The sequence below is a fragment of the Columba livia genome, chromosome 1, assembly GCF_036013475.1.
Source record: "Columba livia isolate bColLiv1 breed racing homer chromosome 1, bColLiv1.pat.W.v2, whole genome shotgun sequence".
NCBI classification, from domain to species: Eukaryota; Metazoa; Chordata; class Aves; order Columbiformes; family Columbidae; genus Columba; species Columba livia.
The window spans coordinates 91,542,458-91,564,591 of NC_088602.1; the positions used below are offsets into that span (position 1 = coordinate 91,542,458).

The 22,134-nt window shown below is 40.2% G+C and overlaps 1 protein-coding gene across 16 annotated transcripts in view; it reads right to left on the reverse strand.

Annotated features, from left to right (window-relative positions):
* Positions 1-17,346, reverse strand: part of SYNJ1 (synaptojanin 1) — a 64,634-nt gene extending 47,288 nt beyond the window's left edge. For 15 of the 16 annotated variants that reach the window (XM_065066492.1, XM_065066498.1, XM_065066480.1 and 12 more), the window contains exons 1-6: positions 17,153-17,323; positions 15,722-15,867; positions 4,685-4,771; positions 4,040-4,307; positions 1,390-1,615; positions 83-166 (exon numbers count right to left, since the gene is read on the reverse strand). In XM_065066492.1, the coding sequence (XP_064922564.1) occupies positions 83-166; positions 1,390-1,615; positions 4,040-4,307; positions 4,685-4,771; positions 15,722-15,845 (789 nt within the window). In that variant the 5' untranslated portion in view covers positions 15,846-15,867; positions 17,153-17,323. Of the gene's footprint in view, positions 1-82; positions 167-1,389; positions 1,616-4,039; positions 4,308-4,684; positions 4,772-15,721; positions 15,868-17,152 lie in introns of all 16 variants that reach the window. The other variant, XM_065066520.1, reaches the window with a different exon arrangement.
* Positions 17,347-22,134: the final 4,788 nt, after the last annotated feature.

Here is a 22,134-nt window from a genome sequence, read left to right on the forward strand (position 1 = left end):
CCCAAAGGATAACCTCATCCTGACAGGTAATGGTGCAGAAGAGCCTAAATTATCTGTATAATTAAATCTATCTCCTGCTTACCTGCAGGCCTGGCTGTTCCCAAAATAAAGGAACAGATCCTCGAATCTGTATAAAAGATGACACAGAGTCATCTAAATATATCACCTGTTAAGAATAAAAGCAGGGTGTAAGGTTTTAAGTTTCTTAACCTTAGTTAAACGTAAATAAAATATATTTACATATTACATATTCCACACTACAAGCTAAAATATTGTGTTCCCCAGACTTTTTTCTCTATCACCTCTGAACAATTCATATGAGAAGTTCTGGCACTCTCATGCTTCCTTGTAGAATCATGATTCAGAATATCTAAGAAAACACAGTAAGCATTTATTATTTAGGCCTGAACAACATCTGTGCTAAGAGTAACTTGTTTTAAAAAACTTGATAAGTCCTTCCTGTAGGTTGCAATGTAAACCAATGCACAGATAACAACAATGCAGCCTACTCAGAACACCTGCATAGATTTTGTGCATCAGAATCCAGAATACAATGGTCTAGTAAGTATAAAGGAAAGGAAACTTTAAGTGGAATGATATGCCACAGTCACTGAGTGACATTAACCTGCCAGGAAACTTGGACAGAAAAACTGTAACAACAGTGTTCTGACTAAACTCCTGAAGTCAGATGTGTACAAGCAGAGCCCTTCCTGGATAAAATCCTATTGAAGTCGGCTAGGCTTTGCAAAGAGTCAGTGAGTCAACTAAAGACACCAGCTCACATGAATACAGTTGCAGGAACAACATCTTGGTAACTAGGTTATTGTAAGAAGCGAGCAAAGAAAAGCCAACAAAGAAAGATTTACTAGCTTCTTACATTTCTGTATAAAAAGGGCAAGGATACACAATCAAATGCAGTGAAATTACAGTGGCTTTAAAAATTACCTTTCAGTAGAGCCATGTTAAGTAACCATAGGAATGCTTTTATCTTTCCTGAACCACAAGGTAACAGGTATTTGCCAAAAATCTCTTTTGCTTGTTTCTAAGGCCTTTTCCTTTACAATCAGTTCAGGGCAAAAGTACTACATGCTCATCTACAGCTCAGGAGGCTAAAAAGAAGTACAGTCACCTACACCAGTTCAGCTGACGGATAACAGGTTCTTAAGCTATTGAAACTCACGCATGCCCTTACCCTAAGCTACACAAAAAACCAAGATCATCAAATTATGTAACCTACTTAGATTCCTTATTTAGCAGCAAAGGAATTATTTCAATATCTGTTGGTTACAGACTTGCCTCATGGTCTGCTGATTTAGGGCAAAAATCTAACCGCACACACGCTTATCTTGAGTTCATCAGCCAAGCAATGTGCAGTGTAGCGTAACATACCTGCTCTGTTTCAACAAAATTAGCAACATGACCGTCATCGTTTGTTCCCCGAACATTAAATCTGGTGCCAGCCCGCTCACAGCTTAGTCGTGAAATGAGACAAGCCTTTGCCTGCTTGTGAGCCGCATAAATTGTCCTTATCTCCACTCCTCCACACATGAGACGTAACAGCCAGTCATCACAGTTCACGCCATAGTGCTTCAGATGTAAATGCAGTGACTGGTTCCTATTAGGAAAAGAAAATAATAAATTAACTGGAAGGAAATAAAATACAGCTCAAATTGTTAAGTCAGCTACTGACTTCTTACATTTTATGCCCACTACTACAAATAAGCAAAGGAAAACAGGCATGTTACAGTTTTATGGTATAACTCTTATTTAAACATACTCAAAACAACAAAGTTTAAAAGAGAACAGCTTAAACATTTGCACAATGAGAATATGGGGTGAAGCCATGTATTTTAACACCTTAAAAAAAACTCCTTATAGCCTCTGCTCTTCATCCAAGCAAAAAAACAACACTCCAAGTTTGTTTATGTTTCTCTACTCAGCCTTGCTTTGAGAGGCCACACATTACAGACTCTGGGAAAAGCAAACCAGAATTCCAGTTTCAGGGTTATTTGTTGTGATGAGGAAAGCACCATTCAATTTCACACCACCATAAAATAAAGCTAGAAAAAAATTCTTGTCAAAATACACTGATTATTTCTATTATACATCACCATAATGCATCACTTGCCCAGACAAGCTTCTAGGAATACATTCGTAGCAAGCTGATTTTCAAATTTCTGTAAATATCAATTTCAAGGTTGAGTGTTGGAACACTATATACTGCATATACCATTCTCTAATACCAACTACTGCTCAAATGAAAGAAAGATCCACAGTTTGGATATACTTGTGCATTACGCAGTACCAATCAACAGGGCGGTAACTAAATAAGACTAGAGTTCGGGTTTTGTGAGGTTTTTTTGTTTTAAGTCACTCTAGTGGGGCCTGGCTTTTGATTTTCTTTGGAAACATTCACTTGTATAAAAAGGAAGTAACGTTTTCTGCATAGCAAAGACAAGTAAACTCTAGTAAGATGGTTGGTTTTGTCACTGCCCAGAAAACTCGACATTAATTGTAAATAACATATTTGGTATAAAGGTCAAAGCTATTCATTTTAATGTTCGTCTATTCATTTAAAAATCCAATTTAAAAAAATCTGCAACTTATCAAACATCTCAGTTCAATCATTAGTGAAGATTCAAATTCTGTGAATCAATATGCATTCACTTTACAGAAAATTTTACAGATGCATTACAAGAGGTGATTGAAAAAGCAAACAATATCCTTTCCCTGGGCAATACGAGACTGGAACTTTTGAACAGAAAAAGCCCAAGAAAGCTTACTGAAGTGCATAAGCAGAATACTTTCTGTTACTGACTTTTAGTGTTTACATTTTTAGATCTTGGAATCTGGGACATTCAATCTACCTCCCGCAAGGACTGATTTTTACTGAGAAAAAAAGGTCAGATAACATAAGTTTTATGACCGGGGTCAACAGCAGCCAGGCTGATTTTGATCAGGTCAACAAGCATCATCATTCCTCAAACCCCAAAATGTTGACTTATCAACAGAGAGCCTGGTCTTCTTCCAGATGCAGAGAGAGACAAACAGCTATGTTCCTATAACTCCTGTTAACCTACATCAAGACAGATGTATTTCTGAAGACCACAGCTTATTTTCCACCTTAACACAGATATTTTTGTCTTATATAGCAATCTGATCATATTCCTCTATCTGACCAAAATAGTGGCAAAGAGTAGAATAGCACTGGCACGTATGCCAGAGCTGGTCTGCTGTATATTGGATAGAAGAGGGAGGAAGATGTAGCTCTTTACTTGTTCTAAGAGCATACTGCCAAGATTTTAGGACCCTTCCAAGGCTCATGGACACATACATCTTTTTTAACAAAGGCTGAAAACATGGGAGGAGAATTTCTTACGTGACAGTATGCATCACTGGCATTATTTAAGCTGCTTATGGGCAGAAACAGCAGTATTCCTTTTACCAAGAATTCTCTGTGTGAAAACCTATACTTTATTCAAATATGTTCTGTAAAAAGATAGTGAGTTCAGCAGCCAAGCTGTGTGCACTCTAGCATAACATACATGCTCTGTTTCAGCAAAATCAGCAACATGACAATTATCTGTGCAGTAAAACTTGTAATGCCCTTTCGTATGTTGGAAATCCACTTGGAAATTATATATAAACACCACACCATCTTAGAATCTAGAATATTCAAAAGATTAAAGTTTTCTTTAAAGTTCCATTACCACACTCATTTTAAAAAACTGACATGCTTGATGAAGAATTGACACCAAAGCCAAAACACAACATCACAACAACTGTTCAGGTCAAAGTACAATATCATAAGCAGTGAAAATCTGTGTCTTCCGATTAAGAAACTCCAAGTGGCCATGGAAACCATGGAGTACCATATTTTTGCCCTTAGAGTTAAAATAATGCTGTTCCCTCTCATCAACATTTGTGGGACAAAGGCATACATTTAAGAGCTGATAAAGACAAGGATAAAAACTTGCCATGGCTTAGTTTATACAGGCAGACATTATTCTATGTCCGATAAAACACATTATGAACTCACCAGAAAAACCTATTGTCAGTGGTGTGCTCCTGCATGCTGCGGTGAGCGTTGAGACTAAGATCTAAACTGACACCAGTTGCAGACCACGCAAAATAAAAGTTTCCTGAGTTCAAAACTTTGCGCACTTCTGAAATACGATCCTCATCTGTCGGTTCGATTCGTAATGATACGAATTCAGTGGAAGTAACTCGAAACACTTCAGAGTCTTGAATCTTCCCCACAGACATGCATCCTGTTACTAGAACCAGATAATGTAACAATGTGTCTCCTGTAAAACAAGACAAGGCCCGGGTAACAATGAATCTTACTGGAATGTGATGTTGATGTAATTATATGCTTAAATGCACACAATCTAACCTCAATTTGCCTGAAAAAAAGTACAAAAAGAATCAACATCAAGAACTTATTCTCAGGTTCTACAGAAGAAAAGGAAATGCAAACAGGAAAAATTACACTGCAAATAAGAAGGATTGTGAAAGCGGAAATTATTTTTGTCCACTCCCTCCAAACTTGCAAGATAGTCTACAAAGAAAAAAAGAAATAAAAAAGAGAACCCAACTCCTGTTGCAAAGATCCTGTTCTATGCAGTTTTACAGGAGCTGTACAATTTTCTTGAAAAACTAAGATTTAACATATTTTACTCACCAAGGTTTAATCTTAATACACCCAAAAGCCCATATGCATCCATTACTTTGGAGTAGGTATTTTTGATTGTGTCTTTTTCTGCAGCAGCTATGGAGAGAAAACAAAAGATTTTAAGATATAAAAGACCACACACTGTGGCAGGGAGAATGAGTCCACTCTAAACTGAAAATCCAAGGAGAACGTTGGCATTTTTCACATCATCATCTCCTAATATAAAAAGCATCTAAAACAGGCAAATGAGTTCCACAAGAATGCTCTCCTGCAAACAGTTAAAATTAGAGTAGTGCTAAGTGCTTTTTTTTTCCTGGGAAGAAAAAAAATCCTTTTTATCCAAGAATAAAACCGTGATGTAGCAGTATTCTTTTCAGATAAGTAAACAGGACTATCACAAGTGCATTTTACCTAGTTTTAGATATATTCCAAGCAAATCAAAACTCTTGGAGGTCCACAATATAATGTTATTTAAAAGCCATATCTTAGATTAGGAAAACAAAATTTTCATAGACATAAAAAAGTAATTTTTTAGAAGAAATTGAAGTATATCTACCATTATTCACCCGAGAGTTAATGTTAGTGTATGCTTTAGAACTTGAATCAGCACTTGAAAAATCAGGCCTACAAGCTTGACTACAGAGCCAGGGGACGAAGATGCTGCAGAGCAGAACCCAGATCCCACCTGCACTGAGCTTTTGCTCATTACTAAAACAGCACCTGAAGCACAAGGACTGACAATCCCAGCTGTGCCACTGGATTCACAGGGACCGAGATTTCTGCATCACAAAGGATCAGCCCCTTCTCCCACATCAGAAATTATCTGCTAATTAATTTTCACTCTGACACTGAAAAAAATCAGAATTTGACATAAAGAAAAGTGTAAATTAAAATGCCTATTGCCTTGGCATTCTGCTGTGCTCTCTCTCACATTTGCTATATTTTCTTCAGTATTGCTGTTGTGAATCTTTCTAATGACTATTCCCTAAGCTTAGCATAGTCCTGCCTGTGCACAAGCCTATCCCTTCTGTTCAAATGTCCGCGAGCTCTGTTATTAAAGTGGATCAGAAACTCCAATATAGATGAAACAATATTTAACCTCAGCCTGAAATCTAAGCTCATCCAATGTTTTAAGTGCATTTTAAAAAAAGCTTCTTTGACTATTCACACTGATACACTGTATTCCTGTAATCCAGTTGCTAAAGATAAGAGTTATAGCAGCATGATTATTTGCAAAGTCCTCACCCATAATAAGTGTTAAGACTCACAGACAATTTAAGCACATGGTTTACAGACAGTGATTTTGTCGGCATCACCAAATCATGTTTTTCTTAACCAGATCACCATCAGGCTGGAAAGAACAACTTCTAAACTTCAAAACCTGGTTCTTCCAAACCATTTTTCCAGCAAGCATTTAATGATATCACCGTACACTCCTAAACCCAGCTTTTGGTAACCAAAGAATTGCTATGTTCTTCTTTTGCATTTCAAATTATTAATGAAAGATGAGGTTTAGCTTCAAACTTTTTGCCAGCATTTGATGACATTTCAGAACAACAGCTTTTCTGTCTTCTATGGATTTATTCTCTTTTTCCATTGCATAGAAGACCTGTTATGCTTGCTAAGCCTTAATAAGTAAATGCCTGAAGTAAATTAAGTAATATGAGCTTTGCAAATTCAGATCAACAAAAAAGGCCATGGCTAATAACACAGCAAAGGGTCACAAAAACAAACTTAAAAAATGGAAATAGAAAAACTTACTGTGGCTACTCTATTATTTTTCTTAACAAAGCATCCAAGTACCAACCAAAAGCAGTTCATGCCACGTTTTTCAGTTTCATTAGATCTAATACAGCGTGAACTCTGACCAAAGCTTTTCCACAGTGAGCGTGTAAGCATTTCTACCTTGTGCTGCCTGCACTTGTCTCATTGTTTTCTTCTGAAGGCCAAAATTCACGTGGGAAAATGGCAAACATCACACAGCTCAGAAGGTTCACTTCATCCATCCTGCCCTGGCCCATCCTCACCTATCCTAAGGCTTCAGCCATCACCTCCGCAGAATCCGAGTCTAGGTGCAAGGTACATTTAACAGGCCCTGCGGCAGGCAGCCAGGATGCAGAAGAGCTTACATGCACCATGCTCCTACCACCCTCCGTAAGGCACATCATAACACATCTAATATAAATTCATATGGCAGATTCCCCTTCACTGAGAGCATCCATTTGAACCTCTAGCTGTCAATATTCACGATACCCGAAAGAATTATGAGATTTGGTGATGACTGATATCAGCCAACACAGAGGGATAAAAAATGGTTATCACGCAAACTCATTTTTCTTAAGAAACTGAGCTAAAAACAAATCAGTCACAAAAGTAGCACCGGTAGCAGAAAAGGGAACAACCCCATAGCACTGCACTGCTGCCTTTTCCCTGCCACAACAGCACCAACCCACGCTACGCAGGGATGTTTGGCTGCAACAATGCACAGACTGAAGCATTAGAGGTTCCATATGTATATGAGGAAAAACTTTTCTACTTTGAGGGTGCCAGAGCACTGGAACAGGCTGCCCAGAGAGGTTGTGGATTCTCCTTCTCTGGAGACATTCAAGATCCACCTGGACACATTCCTGTGTGATCTGCTCTGGGTAAACCTGCTTTAGCAGGTGGGTTGGACTAGATAATCAGCAGAGGTCCCTTCCATCCCCAGCCATTCTGTGATTCTGTAATGCTCAGGCTGCTTTTGGGATAATGCGCAATAAGGGACTTCCCACAATCAGGAGTGCTACAATATTGAAAAAAGGCACTTGAATTTTCTGAAAATCCAGATGAAATCAGGAACAAGACACACCATGCTCCTTTCCATTGGAGGGAGAGGGAAGGGTGGGAGAGGGAAGGGAGGGAGAGGGAAGGGAGGGAGAGGGAAGGGAGGGAGAGGGAAGAGACGAGACCACCTAGGCCAGAGTGTAACCTATTCTGACTGCCACTGCTAACGGGAATTCCCATTTCTGAAGATACCAAAGTTAAATTTACAGGTTTTCATATCACTCCCTACCAAACAGTTTGAATAACAAAGTAAGATTCTTGCCATAAGTATCATATTTAACTCTTCCTTCTTCACCAAAGCAGTAAGCTTCGTGAAGATCTATGCTCCCTCACTTCATTCAGCATGCAAAGTCATCATATTTGGCCAGATGTGCAAGAGCTGCTGAAGTTAAAAAAACACGTGGCTAAGACCCCATTCCTATAACATCACTACCTAGTGTTTGCGAAGCCATCTGGCAGTTTCGTCTGTGAATGGTTGAAATTACCGACTGGGTGAACTGCAGTTTAGAAGTTAAACCACAGGAAGGCTAAGGTAATCCTGACAGGAGCGAGCATTTCCAAGAGCATTTCCTCATTTCCTCTGTAACATTCTTAATGAACGGGAACACCTCTTCCCAGAACTGTAGGTTGGCCGGCAGCCATGAGAACCCTTTTGACTTTGATTTATGAGCTCCATATTTTGAAAAAAACGCAGCTAATATAAATATGCACTTAGAAAAACATATAGTCTTACAAATTAATGAACCTACTTCTCCTTGAGAAATTGACTTTTCTATTTATTCATCTTTCAATAGATGGAAGTAACAAACACAATTAAGGCTGTCTGAAAAAAAAACAAACATAAAACACTTTTACTCAGTAAGAAGAATGACGATGTACAACTTCTAAGGACACAAATTTCCAACAGGAATGACAACTTTCATCCATAACACCGGACTTAACAGATTTCAAATTCTACTGTAGAGGAGCACTGAACAGTAGACAATACAAGCATTCATATGTCTGTGTATAAAGATGGACACAAAACATTATGAGGCAGTATTTCTTCTATTACTTTGTGTCAGTTCAGATGCTAAGCAAAAAGGAAATTAAAGGCAGCTTCTTGATTAACCTACTGCACGACTTAGATTCAAGCTGATTAATTTCTAAAACAGAAATAATGACTCGCTATTTAGCAGTACAAAAAAAAACAAACAAACAAAACATAACACTTTTAATGTGGTTTTCAGGTCCAGTTGTAATGCATTCTTGTAGAAAGCCAGCAAGCCTCATTTGTGATGTCAAGAGAAAAATAATAAAATAATTTTAAGTCAATCTTTATTAAAAATTAATAGGTCATAGTATTTTTAAATGTTACGTTCTCATCTGTTCCAAGTTAAATCACAAGCATGCATGTGTAACAATCACATCTTATCAATCACTGCCTTGTTTAAGAAAGGTGGCTCATTAAATTATTTTAACGGGATTGTGCCAGCCCTCTTATTGTTACACAAACAGAACCCCATTAAAAATTCTGCCTTCAGGACAACTTGGTTCAACATGTATTCTGTTTAATTCCAGATCAGAAATTAGTTTTGTAATTTTAATATCAATAAAACTAAGGCTGCATCAGAAGTTATCATTTAGGCTTTCTACAGTTATGTTCTCTTCTTGGTGGGTTCACAAGGTGCCACAATGACACATTGCAAGTTAGTGGCTACAACTCCCAGTTAGAACATGTGACCCCAAGTTGGGAACAAAGACACACTCCTGAAATTATGTGCAGTTCCTTCAGAAACAAGACTTATCATTTAAGTTGGACAAGAAAAAGCTCATGCTACTATCGCTGTTAGAAGTTAAAAATCTGAAAAATGTATGAACTATTCTTACACAGTTTGTTTCTGAGCTTTTACAATTGAGTTTTTCAAGCTTTTTGTCAAATTAGCACAGTTAAACTTTCAGTGTTTAAATTAAAGCTAACAATTTAATACTACCACATAAGTGACATTAAAGTGACACCAGAGGAGTCACCACTTTCATTTACAAATCAACCAACAGAAGCACCATTTTGTTACTTTTTATTCTTTGCTGACATGAATGGATGCACAGAAAACTGGACAACAGCTGATATTTAAATCTGTCATAATTCATACGATATTTGCTTTGAATTTACAGGACTAATTTTTTTCCACTCTATTTGCTATAGTTCAATTTACGAGGTACCATTATTTACTCCACAAAGACATCTACACATTACCATGATGAACATGTATCTTAAGATTACGGGAAGGAACCCCCACATAACAAGTAATCTCTACCCAGCAATGAAAAAAACCCTAGCTATCTCTAGATGTTAGCAATTATATTTAAATACTACACACCAGAAAAAAAAAAAACTCACTGTTTGGAACAACAAAAAATAACTATAACAGATGATCAAATAAAAGGCATGGTTGCTTTAACATTATTTTTCAATATTATGCAAATTTATTTCACAAAATGTATCATTTCATCTAACACCACTGAATGGAGGGTGGGAAACAAACTGAGAAATAAAAGTATGAAAACAAAGTTGACCTATGTAACATCCTACAAGCACTTCCTTTCAATCAGATTTGGGCGTTCTGACCCAGTTACATGTTCTACACTGAAAACAAAAATATATAGCACCAATAATCTAAATATTTTCATCTAATACTGAATGCTTTGATTAAAATAGTCATTTTCACAGAATCAAGCCAACTGTTGCAACTTTTGCCTGTACAAATCAATTCACAAAATGACAAAATTTTCCATTTAAATATGTGCTAGGATGCAAAAATCTACCAAATTAGCTGAAACAAAGAAATGCTAATTAGTTTTCCTAAATGATGTCTCTGTAACTCCAGAAGTATGCAAACTAAACTTCTTAACAGGTATTTTATTAGCAAGAGCTATCACTCACTGGATGTCCAGCAGGGCAAAACCAAGACACTTGCTATCACACGTGCTACCATAGAAATTAAAATGTACTGAATTGAGAAAAGAACATTTATAAAGAAATTTGTTGCCAGTGCAATCCCTTGTTAAAATTATGCAAAGGGCTGTGGTACACATGCAGAACGGTCTTGATTATTGCTGTAAAGCTAGTCTACCTTAAGAAGCAGAAAGCCTTCAGATTCTAAGTAACAACTTTTTGCAATTTCCAGAAGTGTGGACCAAATCTTTGCAGATCCTTTATGCCACTCAAAGAGGTCATAGTCTTCCCAGGCAAGAGTTACTGCCTCCAACACCCTCCTGGGAAGATTCACAGAATCACTCTCACCATACTTTTTGTACTTTTCAAAGAGTGCTAGGCTAGCACTGTGATCTTTGTTAAACCATGTGATTTTGTCGCAAATGCCTGGAAAGCGATGAGCAGAACATCTTCCTAGTAGATTTGAAAGGACAGTGAATTCTGGTAGAATTCTAGGAAAGGCAGAAGGACAGGTTAAAGCCTCTTCCACCAGCACAGCTGCTCTTGGCATTCACTGGAGCTGCTGCTTCCCTGCAGCTTCTTAAGTGTTTTAAGATACTGTTTAATGGGAAGGCGTAGTCCGGAAGATGACACTTAGTCAAAAGAGTAATAAAGACAGGAAGGTGAAATTGCTGTTTGCCTTTGCTTCCCAGTCCCTTCAAACTGGCTTCAGATGAATATAACATTACATCAAAATACATTTCAAAATTGTTTCTACCACAACCTGTATTTGATCTTTCCTCTCTAACATAAAGACACCTTTTCCAGAGGACAAATTACTGCTTGAAGAAATTTAATTCTTCTTATTATTGTACATTTATATATGTACATAAGGCAGGAAAACACTTACATTATACTTATTTTGTAGCACCCCATCACAAAAAAAAAAAAAAAGTAATTTATTTTGAAATATTCTCCTTCCCTAATTAATGTTTTAACTCTGCATAAACATTATCTGAGGGTGGAAAAATATCACACTTTGGTAGTTTATTACTGGTGGCAGCAAACACAGAAGTAAACAAACAAACAAAAACAAACCAAACCAACAAACAAAAACACAAAACAAGACCAAAAAAAAAAAACCCACACACAAAAAAATCCCACACCACCAAAAAAAACAAACCAACAACTCTGGTTGTGAGCATACAGAAGAATGTTACCCTCCTTAATAATTATGTACATACAGCAGTTGTACATACATCAGTTGTATTTGTCAGCATGTTTCTTGTCTGGGTGTCTAAGTTTCCACGGGCACCATATCAGCTTAAAATGGCTTGCAAAATTATTATATCCCATCTGCTACTGTGGACAGATAATAGCATATCTGCCTTTTTTTTCCCCCCTCCCATCAAGAACGCAGTGTGGAAGAGTTTTCTTTTTAAAAAGAGGTGGAATGTGAATAGCTGATAGAGGAGTGTTGCTAAGCATGCCAATGAAAACCAGGATGCCTGCTGCACACAGGTTTTTATATCTCCTGCTTTATGTAGCTCCACAGAAAGCTCAGCTTAGGGTGGGCATAAGTGCCTCTTCCTGTTCGCACCTGCTCTTCTCAGCTTCACCATAACATTGAAGTCAAAGGATGTGCATGAAGCTTCAGCTCTCTCCACTCAGGGCTCAGTATTTTCCCAGACAACAGAACATTCTCCTTTACTCAGAGGCGACAGGAGTAAAGACAGCTTCCCACTCATTTTGTTATGACTCACCACAGAGGAACAGTGAGAGAGAACATCCTCCTGCTCAGTCAATGAATCTTTACAGGTAAGATATCTCACTAGACAGTCTTATTTAAAGGAATAAATATCCTGCCTATTTTATACGTCAAATGAGAAAAAAATGACATCCTCCTACTAAATTCTAAACAAATCAGCAGTGAAGCTGCTGACATTTAAAACTTAGTGCTCTTACAAGGCCTGGAGAAGCAAGTTGGCAGGATCCCCTCAGACTTCAGCATCTTGGGTTAACTCAATACTAGGAGTGAGTTGATCAAAGAGATATTGAATATACAAAGGCAAGCAAAATATTTCTTAGATGTTTCAGTCACGGTAACATTAGCTAATCCGCATTACAAGCATCACATAGAACACTGCCAGCAGAAGCAACACTTGGGCTGTTTCCAGGTTAAGAGTGAATGATTATGCAATAGCCACCACTGCGAACACCCCTTCCACCCTCTTCCTTTCTTCCATCCTGTTTTATTGACTTGAACAACAGATTCAGCACATGTACAACACACACTGAAAAAAAATCGCACACCATAGAAGTTGTATAGCATTTCACACATAGGCCTAACTAAACCCTCTGAATCATCTTGCAATGCTTCATCAAATGTAAAGGGGATGAAGGTTAATGCTGTTATCCTTCCCTTAGCAAAATGACAGATGTACTTCCTTTAAGATGACATTTAAAGGATCAGCAAGCTTTCATGCTTTTCTCTTAGCCCATTTCAAATCCAAATTTCTATATATGGATACCCCAGAAGATGCAGTTCACTAAGGCTCTCAGAACTGAGCCACATGAATCACTTTTAATGGTATTTCACTAGGTTGTGCCTATATGATACATTCTGCATACAGGTAAGAACCATGATTGGGTATAATGCTGGATACATTATTTTATCTTCAAGATTTATTAAAATATTTTGAAAAATGTCAACAGTTTGAGATCAGTATTGTCAATTTTTGTGAAGTCTAAAAAACATTAACACCATCAGCAAAATATACGACTCTTCAACAGTTTGAAGTGATGCTATTCTGGATTTAAACTGACATATACTTGATCTGACCATTTTTCTATCTATTCAGACAGATTTTACAAACATCTGGAGATTCTTCCTAAGGGCCAGTATTTCATTAACTGTGCCTTTTAGATTTGCAGCAATATCCAGAAGTTCATAAGGCTACAGACTAGAATATTCTGACTGATTTCTGTGGCATGACCAGAGAGTTGAAGAAGCAGCACTTTGCAAATCTTCCCCAAGCACTAACAATTGTACTCCTTTAAATCTGTATTAAAAATAATAGATACTAGAAGCAAACAGCAAGGAGAAAAAGAAGGAAAAAAATCCTGAGCTAGGGAACTGTAGTGCTTTTTTTTTGCTGTCAGTTTAAGGGTATGATTGTAATTTTTCAACCATTAACAAAAGAATCATGTTTCAGTACCTAAAGGGTTTAGGTGCAAAAAGGGAAATAAAGCAAAATGCCACAGCTAAATATGTATTGGGAAAATATGCCCATTTACCAGATACAAAAAGAGCAAGCAGTTTACTGGTTAAGGTTACTGAAAACAATATTTAGAGTAACTACTTCTAGCTAAGCACAAATGTTTACTACGTTGTAACCTACCAATTAGAATACCAAGGACAAACCTTTACAGGTTAATAACATGCTATTACTAAGTACAGAGCCCAAGAGGAGAGAGCCTTTCAAACTTCCTTCGAGTTCTACTCCCTCTGTTTGGTAACAGCGTGAGGCATAGAAGAGAGCAGGAACTTTGATATAGCTTTTAGAGAAGAAAGTTTATCCAGGTGCCCACAGCGTATCATAGCACAAAAAGCATCTAACTTACTGTCCTTTTTGAACATAACTTTCAAGAATAAATTATTTTTAATAGATTGCTCCTTAAGTAGCTTAAGCATGTTTAGTAATTACTAAATACATGATAAAGTTTTTCACAAATTTTCAAAACATTTTTTCCTGTTTTACAGATTCCACTAAACCTGTTCACTAGCTTTATGACTCCACACTTATTCCCAACCCAGTCCACACTACACAGTGCCTTTCAAATACTGCTGGCAAAGTCAACGAGATTACTTAGATATGTAGCAAGAAGAAATTGTATCACAAACAAACAAACAAACAAACAAAACCAGTTCTCAAAACCAGGAGAAAAGCAATTCTTTTCACGTGGATGGTCATACAATTACAGCTATAATGTCAACCACGCTGCATGTCCCATTGCCAGGGCTCTAACAGCTAATGCCAGCTTGTTCAAGTCACATATTGAAGCTGCAGATGAAGCTGTATGCTAGAGAGCACTTGTTCTTACAGCCTGTCCTGTATAGACGACTCTATAGCTTGACTTCTAAGTACCTTACACAGGACACATGGACAGACAGGTGCCTCAGAAAGGGACCACATCACTGTCAAGGAGCACTCTCACATACAGGGCAGCCAATTACAAATACCAGAGAAACGAAATACATCTCAAGTTCCACTCTTCTTTGGAACTCACACTTCTACCTCTGAGTCCTGTTAAAGAATGCACTCTCCATTCAGCCTACTCCAGTCTCAAAGCCAGAGCATCCTCCTGAGGGGCAGGTCTCTGAACACTCTCAGGCTTCAGGCAGGGAACCAAATCTCTCTGATCAGGTGCTTAGAATAGCTAGGCTAGAAAACTACAAACAGGCACCAGAATGAATTAATCAAAATGTTATTGATTAAAAAAAGAATACTTCCTTGGTATGAAAGCTTTCTATAAAAGAGCCAAAAACAAGCTTAGAAACCCTATGCAACCAGGTGCTCAGACTTCCTGAAGAATACAAACCAAACTACATTTTAAAACCCTATCTATAGGCTTCACGGATCTCTTCTGCACTTCTCATTTTAGTGTCCTCCTTCAACTACAACTTTAAAAAGGGGGGTGTGGGGAGAAAAAGAATTTAAAGGAAACATTTAATGCATTTATCACTGAAAAAAATGTAAAAATAACTTGGCAATGCAAGACACCTTGCTCGAAATATTACTAATTTTATTACAAGAAAAACCAATACAGAGTCCAAGATAGGTTAAAAATACAGGAACAAAATAAAGCTAAAAATCAAAAAGCCACCAAAAATCATGATACAAAATGAGATTAAAAACAAATTAAGATGATATACCATTTAAGAATATAGAACTTTTTATTATGAAATACAACATAGAGAATTAGCTTTTCAACGAGTTATCATGTATTCAAAGGAGGTTGTTCAGAACAAGAGAAACAAGCAGATGTTGTTGGAAGCTATTAGAAGAAAATTTAGTATACATGAAAATATACATGCATGATGAAATGTAATTAAATGTGTAAAATTCTCTCTCAACAGATGAACATATGAAAATGTCTTTTTTTTTTTCTCATTTAAATCAGAAGCCTCTCCATTAGCAAATAAGAAAACAGAATAGTTGCTTCTTTATATTCCATAAATAAACAGCCTATACCATGCCAAGTCTGCTAACTTTTTACATTGTAGTTATCAAAACATATTGACTTACAGAGGACAGCCACAGCTCCGGATTCAAACATGAGACATTCTTCTCTGTTTCTGGTTTCCACTATAACACTGAATGGAAGTGGATCCAGCTTGTGATAGACACGGTATCCTTTACTGAAAGCCATTTTGCCTTTATCTGTGGCAGTCCTGTCCAACACAAGATGATGTTAGTGAAACCTTCTTGTGCTTCCAGATACCTTCTGCAAAGCAGGTCTGACTTGCATCCTTTCCCAAGGATTTTACATGTTAAACAATAAGAAAAAAAAAAAAAGACCTGCTAGCTCTTACTACCTCATGAGACTTATTTTATCTCACGTTCCAAAACAAATATAGGGACTATCTAATGAAAACATAACGTTTCAAAAACACAATTACCCAGTGAAACATCTTTCGAAATAAAGGATTTATTGAAACGTTTCTCAGAGAGAAGGATTTATTTTGCAATACTTAATAAATAGGATGAAAAAAATAATGAAAATAAAGTTTTCTAGTGGCATCTATCTTTATCATAAACAAATGCCAAATGTGGAGCAATAGACGCCTGGGCAGGCTTCAATTTTCAGATCTACTTTACTGATTCTGACCTTGTACAAAAGGACAGCATATTTTAAATGCCAAAGCTGTTAAGACGTTTTAAAAGATCATACTGAAACATTAACCTATTTTTTTTTAAATGAAAGTAGCTTTTTGTTTGGATGTAAGCCCTCCCCTGCAGTAGCTGACGCCTGAAACATTGCAGTATTGTACTAGTGAAACTGCCTGTAAGCCACAGAGATAAGATCTTCCTTTAAAACAATAAATAACCCCAAACAATAAGAAACTATAAACAAACACGAGGGCAGCCAAATTTTAAGGGCTTAAGCTCAGGACGCAAGATTCTTGAAATCCAGGAGCAGGGTTTTCTGCCCTGTCCCCTCCCTTCGGCTCGGTGTCGGCACCTCTAGGGCGGACACGGACTTTAAGCCGCCGGTACGGAACACGCCGGTCCCTACCCTCCCGCTCAACCCCGGCGGGCGCAGCAGCAGCACCGCCCGGGAAGCAGCGGCGCCGGGCCGGCCCTTCGCCCGCAGCCCCTCTCCCCTCCCGGGCAGGAGGGAAAGGGGCCGCCAAACAGCCTCCCCAGCGCCTGGCCGAGGGTCCGCCCCGCAGCCCGCACCGGGCCAGCAGACCCCCACCCCACTACCACCTGCCGCCCGGGGCAGGCTCGCACCGCCGCCCACCACAGCCCGCGGCGGCCGGTGCCCACGGCGCTGACAGAGCCTCCATCTTGTCTGGCGCCAGCGGCGCCCCCGCGGCCCGAGCCCCGCAACGGCGACAGCCGGGCCGGCTCCGCCGCGCACTGACAGGCGCCGGGCGCGCCGCGGTGGTGGTGCCGCTGCCCTCCGCCTCCCCCTTCCCCTCCCGGCCGCAGCGGTACCAGCGCCTCCCTCACCGGCTGCGCCACCTGCCACCAACGGCCGCCCGCTCCGCTCCGTGCCGCGGGAGCCGGCGGAACCTCACTTCCGCTCCGGCGCCGCCGTCCCTTCCGCATTGCGCCTCCCGCCACCGGAAGTCGGTAGAGGGCGTGAGGGGACGGCGGCACCGACCGCGGCGGGGCGGAGGGAGGCGAGGGCTGTGGGTGCGGAGCTGGCGCGAGGGTGGCCGTTAGGGTGGCTGCAGGCCGCCCCGCGGGGAGAGGGAGGGAGGGCGGGTGGTCGGCGAGAGAAGGGGCGGTGGTGCGGGCGGGGAGGTGTTGGCCCGCGGGAGCAGCGGCACTGGGCCGGGTTGAGGCTTTGCCAGAGCTGGGTTCCCGTGAACCTTTAACGAAAGAATGTTGTTTTTACAACTGATCTGGCGCCTGACCCCAGCGGGGGGGAAGGACTGAGAGACATCAGACTAGGAATCCTTACTGTAAAACGAAGCCTCTTCGAACTAATCCCAGAACGCAAACTGATTCCTGTGTTTGAAAAGTTAGGCTAGGGGGAAGGGTAGCCAGAGAGCCGGGAATCCATACTTTAAATCGGTAAGGGGAAGGGCATGGTTAGAATTAGATTAATGAGATACACAGTCTGTGGCAGGTCATCTGTAAACCCTGCAGTACCAGCCAGTGGGCAACAAGGAAGGGAATTTGTGGCCGGGATTTGGGGGTATATAACTGGGGGCTTTTTGCCCTATTGGGTGTGCCTGTCACTAGGTAGAACACACAGTCTTGCAAAATAGTTAGTAAAATACACTTTGCTGAGAGATCCTGCCTGGGCCTATTATGTTGGCAAGGTAATAGTTTCCTACAGTTGTCGGCACCCTGCAGGGGAGAGGAAGGGTCGTTTGTTGGTGGGAGAAGGGACGAGGGTGCAGGTGTGGAGGTGTTGGCCCACGGGAGCATCGGCACCTGGCTGGGTGGAGACTTTGCCAGAGCTGGGTTCCTGTGAGTGGCGTCCCTTGGATAGGCCCTGTATGGGGCAGCTGAGCTGGAGCACTGGCAGTGAGCGTTGGGCAAGGCCTGCTGTTGTGGTGGAGTTCAGCCTGAGAAAACCCGGACCCTGAGGGAAAAGAAGAGGGCCCTTAGAAGAAGGATCTGTTCTCTCTGACATGCTCATAGTTTCTCTACAGCAACCAATGACAGAACCCAGGGGAATGTCAGGAAGATGTGCCAGGGGAGGTTTGGGTTGGACATGAGGAAAAGGTTCTTCCCCCAGAGGGTGGTGGAGCACTGGAACAGGCTCCCCAGGGAGGTGTCACAGCCCCAAGCCTGACAGTGTTCAAGAAGAGACTGGACAACGCCCTCAGACACACGGTGTGAACTGTGGGGCTGTCATACGCAGGGACAGGAGTTGGACTCAATCATCCTTGTGGGTGCCTTGCAACTCAGGACATTCTATGATTCTAATTTCGCTTTCGGTGTTGTCTTATGGCAGTGCCAGATTGCAGGCTTCAAAGTTGAAAGATGTGCTGTGGATGCACTGCGAGGCTCTGTTAAAACACTGTCAGCCTCAGTCCCAGTTGTGTATTTCTTGAAGGTGCAGCATGGAGAAGAACCCCAGGGCTAAGCTTACAAATAGCAGTGCATGCTGAAAAACCTCGCTGTGCGGTCTGTGATGGGCATAGGAGCTTGTCAGCACAGAGGCTGACCTAAGTGCCTCGGGTTGGATGGGAGTGCTGAATCACAGCTAAAGCCTGCCTCTTCCTGATAGGCTTCAGAAGTTTTAGGGACAGACTATAAGCATTTGTTTGGAAATTTCCATTCAGCTCGTCCATGGAGGAGGAGTATTTCTTCACAGGAGCTTTACTGTATTGTGTTGGTGAGACTTTGCAAGCTGCGGAGGAGAGTACAGAAGGCAGGTTTGAGAGCTACGTGCTAAAATGAAGAGAGAAGTGGGCTTTGCTGCACTTCAGATAATGCTGGGGCCAGGATGGCAGTTTGAGTGGAGAGCTGAAGTAGAAAAAAACAAAATGTGAAAAACTCTGTAACTCCCTTCACTGAGACTATAATTTGAACTAAAGAATGTGCATAAGGGCAAACAAGAGAAGTATAGCTACCTCCTCAGAAAACAGCTGGACCATGTTTGATTGTAGATTGTAGCATTTCTTCCCACTACCTTCTCGTCAAAGGTCAATTCCCATTGTGAAAGGTAAAAGATAAAAATGGAAAGACCTTTTTGTTTCTTATAACCTTTATACTGAAACACAAAATATTATGTTTGGTATGTATTACCTGAAGAGCTCTGGTCTATTCTAAAGAAATAGTAAATTGCATACATAATATGTTGATATTTAAATATGGGCTTATTCCACATACCTACCATAGGCTATGTACCAGTTGAGTGGCGTACACTGGTGGGAGAGAACACAGAGCAAATACTTGTTATCTAAAATACAGCATAAGTAGTCTTTGTGTATTTTTAGCTGGCCAGCTTCCTTCAAGCTTTATGATGACCCCTGTGAAAATGTTCTATAGATAAATAAAAGTACAATGTTTTAAAAGTCTATTTAAAGGTAAGTTTCATGTATTCTTCAATTAAAATGCATACTTGCTAATAGCTTACAACAGTTTATGCTGTTTCCCACTTGCTTGTGATAGATGTTCATATGTAATTGAACTCTAGCATATTATCAAAAAGAAACACACGAAACTTTTTTACTGTTGAGAATGTAAAAATAAAAGAATGACAATGGCTGCCGTGGAAGCAAAGCAAGAGTGTCCTGGTTTTAACCATGCATTAAGATCACTAACAGGGACAGCAATTTAAAGATTGTTTTATAAGATACATCCAAGGCTAAAATGCTATATACTTGCGGCATAAAATAATTGATGTATAAAGCTCATTAACTTTTCAGCAGATAAAATAGATTCAGATGCCATGTGTGCTTGTTTTCTTACGAAGATATACATTTTGCCTCAGGGTGATATAATTTTTTTCTGATAGCTAATCATTATTATGCAGTTGGAAATGGACTACTCCATTATTTGCTTAGTGACTTTTCAAAACATCAGAGAAGGGCATCAGTTGAATATATAATCACAGAATAATCAAATCACAGAATAGTTTGGGTTGGAAGGGACCTTAAAGATCATCTAGTTCCAACCCCCCTGCCGTGGACAGGAGCACCTTCCACTAGACCTGTTTGCTCCAAGTCCCATCCAGCCTGGCCTTGAACCCCTCCAGGGATGGGGCATCCCCAGCTTGTCTGGGCAACCTGTTCCAATGTCTCCTCACCCTCATAGTAAAAGATTTCTTCCTTATATCTAACCTAAATCCACCTTGTTTCAGTTTAAAACTATTACCCTTGTCCTGTCACTACATGCCTTTGTAAAAAGTCCATCCCCTTCTTTCCAGTAGCCCCCCTTTAGGTACTGGAAGGCTGATCTGAGGTCTCCCTGGAGCCTCCTCTTCTCTGGGCTGAAGAATCCCAACTCTCTCAGCCTTTCCTCATAGGAGAGGTGCTCCAGCCCTCCAAAATGGGAGGTCCCTATTTTTGTGTCTCTCTTCTGTTCTGACTCCAACAGGGCCATGTCCTTTTTATGGTGGAGGCCCCAGAGCTGAATACAGGTGGAGTTCCACCAGAGTGGAGCAGAGGGGCAGAATCGTCTCCCTCAAACTGCTGGCCATGTTTCTTTGATGCAGCCCTGGATACAACCGGCTTTCTGGGCTGCAAGCACACGTTGCTGGCTCATGTCCAAATTTTCATCCACCAGTATCAGTTTACATCAGCTGAGAATGTAAAAAGTGTATTGCTATCCAATAGCGGGAGCTTTGATAAAGCTATTATTAACTTTAGAAAACACTACTGTTGATACATTAATGGACAATGAGAATGAATACTTTATTCTAGCTAATTGCCAATGTAGTATAATGCATAATATGACAAAGCATATTACAAACAAAGCTTAATTTGTTCTTCGGTGTTGTGTAATAAAAGGTTTTGGTAATTTTTACTCATTTGACAACTGAATTTCAGAAACATCAGCCTTAAATATGTGGAAATGTTGAGCCATACCTCTGTAACCAGCTTGCGGAGTGGGGAGGAGCTAGAAGACTTAGGAATGAAGAAGTGAAGTTGAGCCTGGGATATAGGGGCTGGGGGGGAAGGCGGTGTGTTATCATGATTTATCACTATCCAAATTTATTTTAATTGGCAATAAATTAAATTATTTTTCCCCAAGTTGGGTCTGTATTGGCAATAAATTAAATTATTTTTCCCCAAGTTGGGTCTGTTTTGCCCATGACAGCAGTTGTTAAGTGATACTCTAATCTTTCTCTTGACCCACAAGTTTTATTTCTTCCTGTTTTCTCACCCTGTCCTGTTGAGGATGGGAGTGAGAGAGCAGCTGCGTGGACATCTGACTGCAGCCCAAAGTTAACCCACCACAACTTCACTGAGCTTCAGCACAGAGCCCATTTAAAGCTACTTTGCTGCCTGAAAGCAGACTTGGCATCTCGGCAACCTTAGGTGTCAAAAAGATGAGGAAGCCTAGGGCGGTGCTGTGTCTGTCTTACCTGTGACAGACAGAATTGGGATGCCTGAAAAGCGAAGAGGAAGGTTTCTGGGCTTGCAGATCCTGGCAGCAGCAGCCCAGGGCTGCCAGACATTGGCACATGCACCACTGGCAGTGAGGCCACCTGCTATTTTACTCATTCCACTAAGTCTTCAAACCAACATTTCCTTAGGGCCATCTGTGGTACTCTACCTTGCTAAATTGGCACACCAACAGCAAATAGACAAAGGTTTTGAAATTATATATAATTTGCATATCTTTCCTAACACTCACTGTAGGTTTTACTCCTGAAATCTCTTATTGCTCATTAGAACTTTAAAACTGGTTTGCTCTATCCATCACCTGTTTGCAGATGCAGGTTCTCTGAACTGCTAGCTCTTTGAGGTAGTAACCATGAGTGTGCATTATAATTTTAGTATCTTTAGTTCAATGAATGTCGT